The following is a 13,147-nucleotide window of genomic DNA, read 5'->3' as shown; positions in this document are numbered from 1 at the left end:
TTAGGAAACAGAGGGATGGTGAGAGAAAATGTTCACATTGATCCAGGATCAGTTGCTGAGGGCAAAACATTTCTACTCCTTGGTCAAACAGCTACACTCAAACTATACTCACAGTTAAAGAAATAGGCTTTTAACTGAAAGTTGTCCATCCTCATTGAACTTGAATGGCTTCAATTAATATCCAGCAGTACAAAATAAATGTAAAATGTAAGGTTTGTAAGTTGCTCTGGATCAGGGTTTCTGTTGAATTAAGGTCAATGATTCCAGGTGAGAAGGTAAGGGCAAAACATTCATGCTTTGTTGAGATATGTGGTTTAAGGTCATTATAACGTGTTATAAAGGCATAATGCTACTTATAACCTATTATAAAGTGTCTGTGTTTCGTGAGTAGTTGAATGGAATTTCAATTCATTCCCTGAATTGACTGCATTGAAGTGGAATTGAACCTAGCTCTGCCCGCTGACACTTTCACCCAATGATTTCAAATCCTTTTTTACACTCATTTGTGGCCGATGTTTATAGAAAGACGCTTGTCAGCAGGTGTTTGTGGAGTAAAGTAGAGCACGACTGACAGACTGGCACCTTTCAATCATAAACTTTCATTCAGGATCCTGTCTGTCACCCAAATTACAGTACTGGGACCCTCAATATTCTCTCAGTATTGGAAAATAAATTTAAATTGAATCCCCTGTACTATATGAGTCAACTTGGGCCCCCTTGGCAATTTAGCAACTGCCTTACAGTTACGGAGTTAGGGCCTGTTGATCCTTATCCTTGAAACCCTGCTGTGCTATGTATGCACTCTCCTCACCAGTGTGCTGTTAGCTCAACAGTGTCCCACTACTTATGATGTACAGCAGTGCTGTACCCTTGAACAAGGTACCTAACCAAGAATAGCCTCAGTAAATATCCAGATTTATAAATGGATAACGTGAAATTGTAACCTAAGTCTCTCTGGATAAGTGCATCTGCAAAATGATAGTAATGTAATGATAATGTTCAAGCAGCTTTTTTGTGATGGGAGAAGAAGAGAACTACAAGCAAAAACTAAGTCCACTTTGGCAGCATTCTGAGCTATAAAGAGGCTAGAGCACAGCAGCAAACACACACACACACACACACACACACACATCCCCGATTGACAAGCCCTGCTAATGTTAACCGCTTCTCTGGAGTGAACACTGATTTTGTGTCATGCCCCTGTATGTAACGATGTGAAAGAGGTGGAAATGAGAAACAAGCAACGTGCAATGCAGGAACCTCCACCTGCACATCCCATGGGAAGGACAGTGGGAAACTGTTTATTTCAAATCTTGAAAGTGCCATCCAAACCCCTTTGAAAAAGTAATATATCTAATACATGTAATACAGTTTGATCCAGACTGTAGAAATGTACAGTTTTATTAATGCATGTTAAGTGTACCATGATTGCATCCATGACTGCATCCAACTTTAATATAGAGTACCAGTCAAAAGTTTGGACACACCTACTCATAGAAGGGTCTTTCTTTATTTTTACTGTTTTCCAAAATTTAGAGTAATAGTGACAACATCAAAACTATGAAATAACACAAATAAATTATTTAGTGACCTAAAAACTGTTACACAACTCAAAGCTATCACATATTTTAGATTCCTCAAAGTAGCCAAAAAATATTTTTAAAAAACATTTTTTGAAAGAAATTCATACATAGGCTTCAACTTCACTATTTGTATTTATCTAAGAAACAAATTTCAAGCTTTTAAGCATAAGTCTTTAAATCAGAATGTCTTTGAATGCATGTTTCCCATTATCTTAATCAGGTATGTCCAAATTTTGACAGGTACTGTATATCATCTTTACCTCTGAATAATATGTTGTAAAACAACAATTTAAACTGTAGTATGTTCAATATTCTTGTGTGTGACCTAGGGAAGGGGCCAGATTTGACCAATGTCATCACACCAGGACCACGATGAAAGCTCTTCAAAAAGCCTGAATTATTTATTGTCCTGAGAACTATTGAATTGTTTGTATTCACAATGTATTCACTTCTGTGTGAAATTCTACGCCTGATACGAGGGGGAGATGATGGATTGGTTATTTTTCCAAGCTCTACTGGCTTTCTCCATCTAATGACATGACAGGGTTAACACTCCTAGCTCATGAGCGCCCTGATGTGTGTCTATGTTGCAAAAGCATTTCAACATATGTATTTCACAGGGTCTGACAATAACGTTTTTAATCAATTTCTAAAGGGTATGATATTGTTTTCTTTCACACACAGTAGTCACCTGTGAAGCTCTGAAGGTTCTGCAAGAGGCCAAATACAGTGCATATGTCTAACAGTATACTGAGGTGACAATAATAAAAATATTTTGTAATATATTTCAGTTCTTATTCATTTTGTGCAATGGATTCTGTGAAATATCATGTATGGACATATGACTTTTTCATCAGGGCAGCAGTTACTTTGTAAACATTGCAATCTCTGCAGCCAGTAATATGTTAGGTCCTTGGAGATGATATGACACAGGGTACAAGGAGCCACGCCTTGAACAAACCCACCTGTTCCTTAGCAAAATATACAGCCACTTTAGTGCCTCGCCTTGTAGCTATTGTCATTCCGTACAAAAATATTCCAGCACATTCCTCTGTTTCTGTTGATTGCTATGCCGCGCATTACAGTTATCTCACTCTGCTTCCAGTCAGCTGTGTCTGGGTGTGACTGAGAGAATGGGGAAGACGGGGGTAAGCTGCTTCTGCCGTGTTTTTTTTCTCTCCTCTGGCGAGCCAGGGGCACGACTCGCAAAACCGCGTGACATCATGGCGGGCGCCGCACAGGGAGACAGGCGTTCAGGTCCACCGCGCACGCTCAAAAGAGACCCGGGAGTGAAAGCCGGCTCCTATTATTCAGCCTCCAAATACGTCCTCCTTCGCCGTCCTCCCCTCCCCCTCTGTTTTCTTTCCCGTTGTCTTCGCCTTTGAACCTCTGTAACGAAAAACACGACGTCTCCCTTCCCTTCATGCGACGACAAGTTTGCCGAGTGAGTCCAGGTGTGATCGCGATTCATCCGGCCCGATGCACGTACAGATTGCACACAACATGCGCAGACGGAAAAATGAAGCCATTTGTTACAGTGGTGCTACACCTTGGCACTCTGTAAAAACTGTCAGTGCAACCCTTTTGGTTTATGAACAGTATAACCTATATATCAGACTAGGCACCAACGATACAGGATGCTTACATTGGTCTAGGATGCCATGCATTTACTTTTATAACAGGAAATGTGCTTTATTATCTTTCACAGTTTTTCTTGATATGTAAACTTCCACGGGTTCTACTGAGTTGGTATCTAAGACAGTATCATTGGCGTGAAAGAGATGACACACTGAGTACATCCACTTTTGTTTGTTTCCCAGCATGCAAGGGAAGCAAACAACAACTGATGAAAGCTACTGGTTAGCTGTCCATCTAAAGCAGGTATGTATTTCTTGCTGTTGCCATGCACTTAAATGAGATCAATGCTTTTGCATTGGAGACCAGTGCTTTTGCATTGGTCTCATTTATTTGACTTGTAATGAGACAAGGAAATTCTCTAATAAGCCATATCACCACTGCGAATCAAAGAAAACTATCCTGGGAGGCAAGCAAGCACACAGCAAGATCGACTGCATAGATTAAAAGGGTCCCGAAGTTTTGGGTGAAAAGGGACGACTACATTCGTGGCGTAGAAGATCTGATTTTGGTTTTCTGTTGGTTCTGAGGCTCTTGGGGCAAAAGAGCCAATAAGAAGGGAGGAGAGGAGGGGAAAGCAAAAACCAAAAACAAGAACAACTGAGAGTTTCTTTGGATGACGTTTCCAACACTTCCATGCTGCAGAATCAGCAAAGGATCTCATGGGGGAGAGTATCACGGTCACAGGAAAAGGGAGAGGTGGACGTGTTGACCGCCTGCGCTTTGGTGATTGGGGACACAAGGCAAATGTATCTGATGATCCCATCCCGGCTGCTTGGCTGGCAATGCCTCTGGAACGCCCGGAGAGGCCTCACCTATCCACGCTCGTCTCAGCCAGCCGGTTGTTCATGATGGCCAGCGCCCCGACGCCCCCGGAGAAGCCGTTGTGGCGGGCGCTGGACCCCGACGGGCGGGGGTGCCCATTGGCCGTCTCCGACAGCTGCTTCTGCATGATGGCCAGGTTGACCTTGTTGGCGGCCAGGAAGTCCTTCATGGAGATCATCTCTCCCGAGACGCGGCGGCCATCCGTCTCGCTCTCGTTGATGCCGTCCGTGTCGATGGAGGCGTTGCGGCGGGTGCGGAAGTGGCCCGGCATCACCACGTTGCGGCGGTGGCGGAGGCCGGCCCCGCCCGGCGCCCGGCGGCGGCAGCGGCAGCAGCAGCAGCAGGGCAGCACCACCCGGGCCAGGATCCAGTTGAGCACCTGCTTGATGACGATGGAGATGACGTTGAAGAGGGAGTAGATGCAGCAGACGCCGGTCAGGATGAGGACGAAGTTGCCCAGCTGGTAGAGGCCGTGGCCCTCGTAGTGCGGCCGCTGCCCGCTCACCAGGTCGCCAAAGCCGATGGTGCTGAAGGCCACGAAGCAGTAGTAGAGTGAGTCCACGTAGCCCCAGCCCTCCACGGACGCGTACATGGCCGAGGCGCCGCAGGACACCGCCACGGCCGCCGCGCCCAGGATCAGCATCACGTAATAGACCGAGGGCTTCCACCCGGCCAGGCCCGGCCCCGCCCCCAAGCCTTCGGAGACGCGGCGCCCCGCGTGGGGGAGCACCCCCCGCCGCCGCCGCTGCCGCTCGTGGCAGGACTTCAGCACGAAGGCCAGGACGGTGATCAGCCGCTCCAGGAACAGGTTGAAGAAGAGGATGGTGGCCGCACAGCCGATGAGGCCGTAGAAGATGAGGAAGATCTTCCCTCCGGCGGTGGCGGGGGTGGTCATTCCGAACCCTAGTCATAGAGACGGGCGGGGGGGGTGTGAGACAGAGGAAGGGAGAGACAAAGAGGGAGAAAGGATAACACAACAAGAGAGGGATGAAAGTTAAGATGAACTCAACACTGCCTGACCTTTCAGTGCCAACTAGGGGATACATCCAAATGCTCCCATGCATTGCATTATTCACAACAATTCTCTGTTACATTTAACCCAAGTCACATTTCAGCAGATAGGTGATGAAGATGCAGCAGCGTGCAGAGCATTTCTGGGTTCGTTTCAGCAAGTGGCTCAAACTGATCCTTGACTCCAGTCAGCTCCAGCTCCAGTCTAGGCCTCATCCAACATCTATGCATGAGAGACTGAGGCCTCTTTCATCCTCCCCATTGAAGCTGGCTTTTTAGAGGGAGAGCCCCAGGCTTGGACAAGCTCTGCCCTCCTGGCTGGCAGGTGGTGCAGACGGACAAACTGCCAAACTGGTTTGGCTGCACTGAAGAGGGAGGCAGCAGTGTGGGCTTTGCCTGGGCTGGGAGAGCGGCCCCTCCCCCTAACGAGCAGAGTCTCTGAGATGCTTGGGGCCGCACCGCTCCACAGCCACTATACTTTTTAATACAGTCTCCACCATCATGAACGTAGCTCACCGACCGGGTTGCTATTGACGACAGCTAATACCCTCAATTTTAAGCATCTTCCCTGTCTCTCTCGCTCCCTCTTTCTCATTGACAGATATGCAAATGGGACAGCTGTGTGGACTTCGATAGCCTTTCTCACTGACGAGTTCCTTCAAGATGAAAGCAGCCAGCAGTCAAACGCCCCCTCCTCCCACGTGTGGTTTACAGCCTTTGGATTCCACAAAAGAAAAATCTTTGATGGAACAGTATCAATGTATTCATTTTGCTCCTGTATGTTCAGACTGAATTTTTTCATTATCTCCCCAGCAGATGTGAATCCCTGGGCTACCAGAGGTGCTTAATGACTGGTATTCATGCTCCAGTATATCTGCAGGGGCTCTCACTGCTTTGTGACCTTTGAACCCATTTCTGGAGGCCTTGAGCAGACGCGTCTTCATGTTGTATGTCTGTACACCTTCACATTCACAGACCTGATAGAGCAATTCAAGTACCTTTTCTCAGGGATACAACAACTGGAACTAATACCGAGTCTAATACCCCCCATACACCAGGTATTCAACTAAGGGGCAGGCCAGGCAGCTAGACCCATTGACTATGAAATGCTGGTGATCTTACATTTCACTGAAAAGAGTACACACTGCTGTCTACCACCTTTTCATCTACATTAAACTGTTATTTTTAAAGTGTTTTCTTTGGCTAACAAAGTCGAAGGAGCTGGAAGAGGCACTCTTACTTCATGAAAGTGTGCAGTTGAAACACTCACATGCTCCAACACATAATTTATCATGGTTCATCTTAGCAGCTGCTCGTCTCACCCATCCATGCTACACTGATAATACTGACAAAACAACTTACGCTGATTACAGAATGAGATAGAGAACCTGCTCTCATACGACAAGAGGCCCTGACTGACGCAATATCGAAATGTTACAACACTTTACTTAGATGTCCCCACCTTCAAACCCTTAACTGTCCAGTGATGACCAAGCAAAACTGTGAAAAGAAATCCCATAATTTGTGTGCTGCCTCACCCCCGCAGTCCTTATTGGAATCCTCGCTGCATGGGGGGGCATACGGACACGCTGTTGTTGGTGATAAATGTTAATAATAAATATTGAAATAAAAAATAATGAATAATGAATAATTAAGTGATGATGACAACAAACAGAGTAAGTCTGGCCATGAGTGCTGTGGCAAATAATGTACCCAGCTCTAGTCTGAGTTTTGCCATCTGTACACTCCTCTCAGTGAAGGGATGTTTCATTACAGAAACCCCCTTTGGCAGTTTGGCTACCAGACAGCAACATTTTTTAAATGGAGGTTTGTTTGAGATGGGAACAATTTGTAGTTGGGCTCCTCCTGCACGGATTCTGTGAGTGAGTTCACCTCAGTTCTTCTGTCTGACTGGAGGCCTTCTTTGGATCTACAGACAGCAGTCACAGCTTTAGAACACAGAGTATGCTGTGCTCTGTAATTGTGGCTTGTGAGTGCAAGTTTTCACTGAATGTACAGTCTTCAGTCTGGCATCTGTCAGTGCACCCTACAGTTACATAACGATTTTCAATGATATCTCTAATGGGCATGATTTCCATTCAGCACAGATCATCCATTACAATATTACCAACATGTTGCTTTAAGATCTTGTTTTTGTGAATGAAATTGAAATTGAGACTCAGACTCAAATTGAAATTGAGACTCAGAAAGTCCGCTGTGAAAAAAAGCTGTCATCTTTGTATGTAGGCATTCAGCTTGGAAATCAGCTCCTCTTTGTAATAATGAATTAAAGAGACAGGTGGAAAACAGTAATTCTCAGAGCAGAATATTGTTTTGGTGAACTAATTGGGGCATTCAATTAAGAATACGTGTGGATGCTGAACATGAAATGTTGCAGAGGTCCCCAGGGGATCACAAGTGTGAATCAGTGTGTGTAACAGTGATATCGCATCCTTGAGCTTTCCTCTTCACAAGTAAGCAGATAACACCGCATCGAGCATAAGCGTCAGTACTCAGTGCAGTGCACCGCAGTTCCGTATTGCTGATATCACCTACTTCGACTTCGCTTGAAGGCCATATGCACTCTTATCGCCATAGGATGAGCCATTCTACCGTGAAGTTTTGGAGCAAACAAATACTCCCATCGGTTCCACGTACTCAAACAATCGCGTTTATTCTATGCGGTAAACGGCAGATTCAAGAATATTAACTGATTGTTCATTTCCTTATACTTTATTCAAATCCTCATCCTAAAATCTGGATGTAATTTAAAGTTGGGCTGTCACTTACAAAGCTTGAATTAAAAAAAACATTTTTTCATAAATTGAAAGTAAATCATAATAATAATTTATTCCCATTGATAACTAAATTTTTTAAATTTTAGTGTTTTAAAATGGACCACTCAGTTCCGTTAATATTAAGTTTGTAGTAAATGGTTCCAGTAGTTCGCATCAGCAGATTCATAAATTCGCCATGTAATCTCCTTGCGTATTTGCGCAAAAACTCGTGCAACAATGACATTTGAAAACTGTTCGCAGTGCAGTAAAAAGCGTCTTTTAAAACGGCCTCCATTAAGCACCTTACCTATGGTTGAAACCACTGTGCCAACGAAATAGAACGCGCCGGTGAAATCCCAGCGGGGTCTGGTGGCGTCCACACGTATACCGGCAACATTCGCCTCCTCGTACTGCCTAAGGAAGTTCTGCAGGTCTTTTCTGCTCAGGTTGTGTTTGCTGGTGAAATGCTCGAACCTTTGCGCCCACCTCTCCTTCGCCTGCTTCTCCTTCGGGTGCTCCAGCGCGGAGAAGACGGCGGCCCCACACAGGAGGTAGATAATTATGAGCAGTGCCAGCATCAGGAACCTCGCATTATCTTCGTTCACTGGACCAAAACTGCAGCAGCAGCCACTTCGACAAGCCATTATGAAGTCACCACTGGACAGGGCCGATGGTCCCTCCACATTGTCTTAAGTTGACCCCCATCGCCCGTGGTTAGATTCTCAGCAAAAACAATTTGGATCGCAATAACTTCACCAAAATAGCGGCTCTGCTATCTGCACCAAAGACCCTAAGGCGAACGCGCATAAGTCAGAGGATGAAAAAACAAAACAGGGAAAAACTTTTGGTTGTAAAACTGTATACGTGTGACCATAAAAATCAGTATAAAAGCTTACCATACCATTTTTTGAGTTGTGTGCATTTCGGAAAGCTGCTTTCCACCAGCTCCGTCATGCATTACTGAATTTAAAAAAACAAATGTAGTCTGGTCATTAATTCCATAGTCTAATATTCTCGATATAAAAATATAAGAGGAACATTTCTTATCCATCCGAGCTTGCGCGTTGTGGTGCGAGTCGTTACCTGTAACCATCCATACCAGTTGAAACCATCCAAACGTCGGCAGCAGGGTTTTGTTACATCCAGATCGTGAATTGTTTTTAAGAATAAAGAAATATAGGTTACTACTTGTTGTAGCAGTGGGTGTATATCTGACAGTCAAAAAGACAAATCAATGTCAGTATCCAAAGCAAACGCACTTAATGCCGGCAGTGTTCTTACAACGTCGGTAAACAACTGTTAGGTCTGGTGTGCGAGCCAGTCTATGTATACCATTTCTAGAGCTTATCTGGTACATGTCTTCAGCCGAGTAGATGCTTTTTTCCTCTCGGAAATGCATTAGCATACTTGTTATCCTTGACAGCAGAACCGAGACCATGCCAAATTTCCGACAGCAGACGTGTCATTTTCATCCTCGGGCGGCTTGAGTTGATACTTCTGAGGGCAGTCGGCGCAGTTTCGTGGTTACTTGAGTGTCTCGTCGAATTAAACGTTCTTACAGCCAAACTCTGTCCTCGTTGCCTGTACCATCTCACTCTTGCCTTTCGCTGATGGGAATGATGTTTAGAACTACACCAGAGACCAATGTGGCGCAGCACAGCCTCTACAAGTGCGTTGAGTTCGACTTTGAGGCAGCAGCAGCAAAAAATGCGAACCCCGTCCTTCGATTACTGGAGGAACAGAACCGAGGGCGTTACGAGCCGCATCCAGCTGATAAGAAAGGCTACTACGTTTTATTAGTGCAACCACACTATGTGGAACTACTGCGCGTGATTGATTACAGTTACCGTGTTTAATACACAGTGTTCAGTGAACATATTGTGTCGGTTTTTCACTTCAGAATCGATTTACCTACAGATTAAAAGAACAATGTTCTTTAATAAACCACGTGTATTAACAAAACAAACAGCTAGGACCCATGCCATGATTTTTTTCTCAGGAGTTGCACTGTAAAGTCATGGTTCTAAAAGGGTTCTTTGCCTTTGCTGATTGGGGTTTGGTGATTCCCCTGATGAGCCATTTTTATGAAATCTTTCTGAAAGATTCAAAGAAGGTGAATGATTTAAAGTGGGTTATTTGTGGGTCAGTCCCTAACTGACCATATGCCATTAGATTCACTACTGTTCCTCTCTTACCTGCACAGTGGGCAAGGATATTGCAATCTTCCAAAACCTTCACTCATCAGTGGCTAGTTTTCTCAATACAACAACCCAGTTCACCTAAGGAGTACGTGACAAGATGTTGGCAATTGTGTCTTGCCATTGTAAAGTCCTGGTTCTATTTAGCTAATAGTACAAACCAGACTGAAACTAGCAATGTCTGGCCTATAGAGAATGAGAACCTCTATTGACTGTATCTTTGGAACCGTAGGTGACCCTGGGGTCTTCAGAAGTACTATCTAATTCTTTCAAAAGAGCTCCATACAACGCTTTCATCATCACTATGCAAGTGTTCATAAATACATACATGTAAGTCAATTACAATAGGAGGTGCAGTATCACCATCATCAATATCCTATAGGGCTTTACCAAGACATCTCACTTATGACACGGTACAGTAAGTTCTTTGTATCGGATATGGAATCTACAAAACAATTCAACTGTGAATCAAAATGAAAAAAAAAGAATTATGTCTGGGTTCAATGAAATTTGCAATACATAAAAGGAAGGTTCAAAATGACAGAAAATTTCATCACACACTTCTAGATACTTGCCCGCACTGAACCCTCACTGTATTGATGTCGTTTTTCAATTTCTTGCTCTTGTGTTTGATTGTCCTTATTGTGTGCAATCAGACGAGTTGCACTCAGATGTAGCGATTCAATCGCAGTGGAAGCTTGAGTCAACATCTCTTTGTTCCAGCCCTTTGGAGCACTTTGTTTAATTGCTGTAATTACGGGAACTGAGAATACATGAATACCAAGGCCCATGAGGCTCACATCATTTTTACACTGAGATCACGCACATTCTGTCTTGGTAATTATGGAAAGTCATCGTTAACCATCCTCTCAGATGTTGTTTGTTGGCAAGGGAATTACAACCTAGTTAAACAGAAGCACTTCCAACTTGTAAAATTAAAAATCCTGCGGATGTATTGTGATGCTCTGGTGTTCATTGCATGATTGATCATTTGAGTGATTTAGTAGTGACGTGAAGATGAACATGAGGTTTGCAAATAGAAGCACAGATACATATGGCAGCATAGCAACATGTAGAAATCATACATACATAATTCAACAAATGCACGCATTGTGCCTCCTTGTCAAGGCCTGGGAGGGATGATCAATGCTGAGAGACCTTTCGGATTTGGTTGGAGATCTTTTTTCCCATATTTAATCAGGGAAAACCTTACGCTGCTTTCTGCAAATGTCATGTCCTTTATAGCAAGGGCAGAAAATGCATTGCCTACCGTGTCTTCATGTCATCACTACTGGATTTGCAATCTCAAGTCTGGTTTGATAAGTTCACGTAATCAAAACATCATTGACTATGCTTCCTGAAAATGCTGGGATATGTGAATGAGATTATTCACATAAATTAAAGAGTTCTGAGATGAATAATTCATGTGAACATATGTATGAATTATACATTGTATCTGATATAGTGTAGTAGTAGGGTTTCTTTTTCAACATTTATGGCGCCAGCTAAATAACAGGCCAGTCTCGAACCTTGGGCAGCTGATGTGGACGGGTTCAATACTGGCCCCCTAGTGGACGAATGCGGTACTACTTTAAGAGGTGTCAGGTACAGCCACCTGGGCTGTCTTGTACGTGTTAGCCGTTCGTAAGCAGTTGGGTTTACCATTCGCTCACACAAAACAGAACAAAATCATTTGGTAGAAACTTTGCCTGGAATATATTGTTAATTGTCATGTGATGATGGTATATGAATATGTATTTGTATTGTTTATTGCTAGGTCTGTTCAAAATGGAACAACTTAACGTTATTGACAACATAACTAGTATATTGTGTTGTAAATTGTAGGTACTGTAGATAGCTAACACAGTGGCACAGTCTAATGCCAGAAAAGCCTGTGTTACATGCTAGTTCTAACTGCCTTGCTGAGTAATTCAAATAACTCCGTTTTATTTCTCAGTTTAACTCCTTAACTTTTTCTTAAATCTTTTAACTCTCTTTCTTCTTTGTTCTTTACAGCTACATTGCTTTCCAGTTACCAAGGATTAGCAACTGAGAGAAATCTGGTGACAAACTCATTTTATACCCAGTAGTATTAGATGATGCATTTGACATTTGGAACAAAATTAAACCTCTGTCATTGAATAATCCGTTTATTAAATTTACCGACGATTTGCCGACAATAAACCCCAAGTGAATCTGTGGGGGAAGTTCATTACGTTAGGCGTACAGGACTTTCGTAACAACAGAAGGGTGAAAGTCGCCAGAAAAGAAATAGGTACCATTTTTTCTGAACATTGATTACTTACGTTTTTGTTTTTACAATGCAGGATGTTGCGTACACGTGACAATTTTACACGTCACGATGGCCAAAGCGTCGCAATTCTTAATAGTGTCTCATGTAGACCATATACCATGCCACATAATTCTTATAAAATATTAACATTGCTTTTAATCATGTGTCCTGCGCACCTCTCTGCATGCTTTGTTAATGCTTTGATGCTGGTTTTATTTTATGCTCCTCTCCGCTTTGCAGTCCTTATATCTATCACCTTAAAGATTCCAGACCCCGCAATCATTTCAAAAATCAACAGCTTTGGCTGATTGCCTGGTGCTTTCGTCAGACACACAGAGGGCAGTTAACCACATATCCCTCCTCCTAGACTGTCCTTCTCCAGTGATGACTGCACCAGTGACAAAGTCACCGTAAAGGTCAGGCCATCACATTCAGCTACTCCCTTAGCCCTTCTGCTGTCAGAGAAGTAAAAGAAAAAAAGTGGTCATATTTTAGTTTCAGGCCCAATTGATATTGCCAACAAGGTAATAGCAAAGGCATTCTCTATTGACTAATGAAAAGGGGACTGTATTTTGCAGAGCAGTCAGTGAACAAATAGTAAATGTTCTCTTAACAGCTTTCATTAGAAAAAAATAAAAATAAAGCATGCATATTTGGCCTGCTCTGTTGCCATTTCATGTTCACCTGATAATGCAGATATAACATCAAGATGACAGATTAGTCCAAGTGCGACTTTGATTTGCAATTAAAATTCTTAAGCTTTTCAGGTGGTTTTGTCATTAAAATCATTATTATAGCATTTGATATGTGTTTGTTACCTTTTGT

General features: G+C 43.4%; 1 protein-coding gene across 1 annotated transcript; it reads right to left on the bottom strand.

Annotated features, from left to right (window-relative positions):
- Nucleotides 1-1,867: 1,867 nt before the first annotated feature.
- Nucleotides 1,868-8,670, bottom strand: LOC118792294 (potassium channel subfamily K member 13-like). Its single transcript, XM_036550118.1, has 2 exons — nt 8,139-8,670; nt 1,868-4,946 (listed from the first exon to the last, which is right to left on the bottom strand). The coding sequence occupies exons 1-2, from the start codon at nt 8,473-8,475 to the stop codon at nt 4,030-4,032; spliced, it is 1,254 nt and encodes a 417-aa protein (XP_036406011.1). The 5' UTR covers nt 8,476-8,670; the 3' UTR covers nt 1,868-4,029.
- Nucleotides 8,671-13,147: the final 4,477 nt, after the last annotated feature.

The sequence above is a fragment of the Megalops cyprinoides genome, chromosome 17 (assembly GCF_013368585.1).
Source record: "Megalops cyprinoides isolate fMegCyp1 chromosome 17, fMegCyp1.pri, whole genome shotgun sequence".
NCBI classification, from domain to species: domain Eukaryota; kingdom Metazoa; phylum Chordata; class Actinopteri; order Elopiformes; family Megalopidae; genus Megalops; species Megalops cyprinoides.
This window is presented reverse-complemented; position numbering and strand designations above follow the sequence as displayed.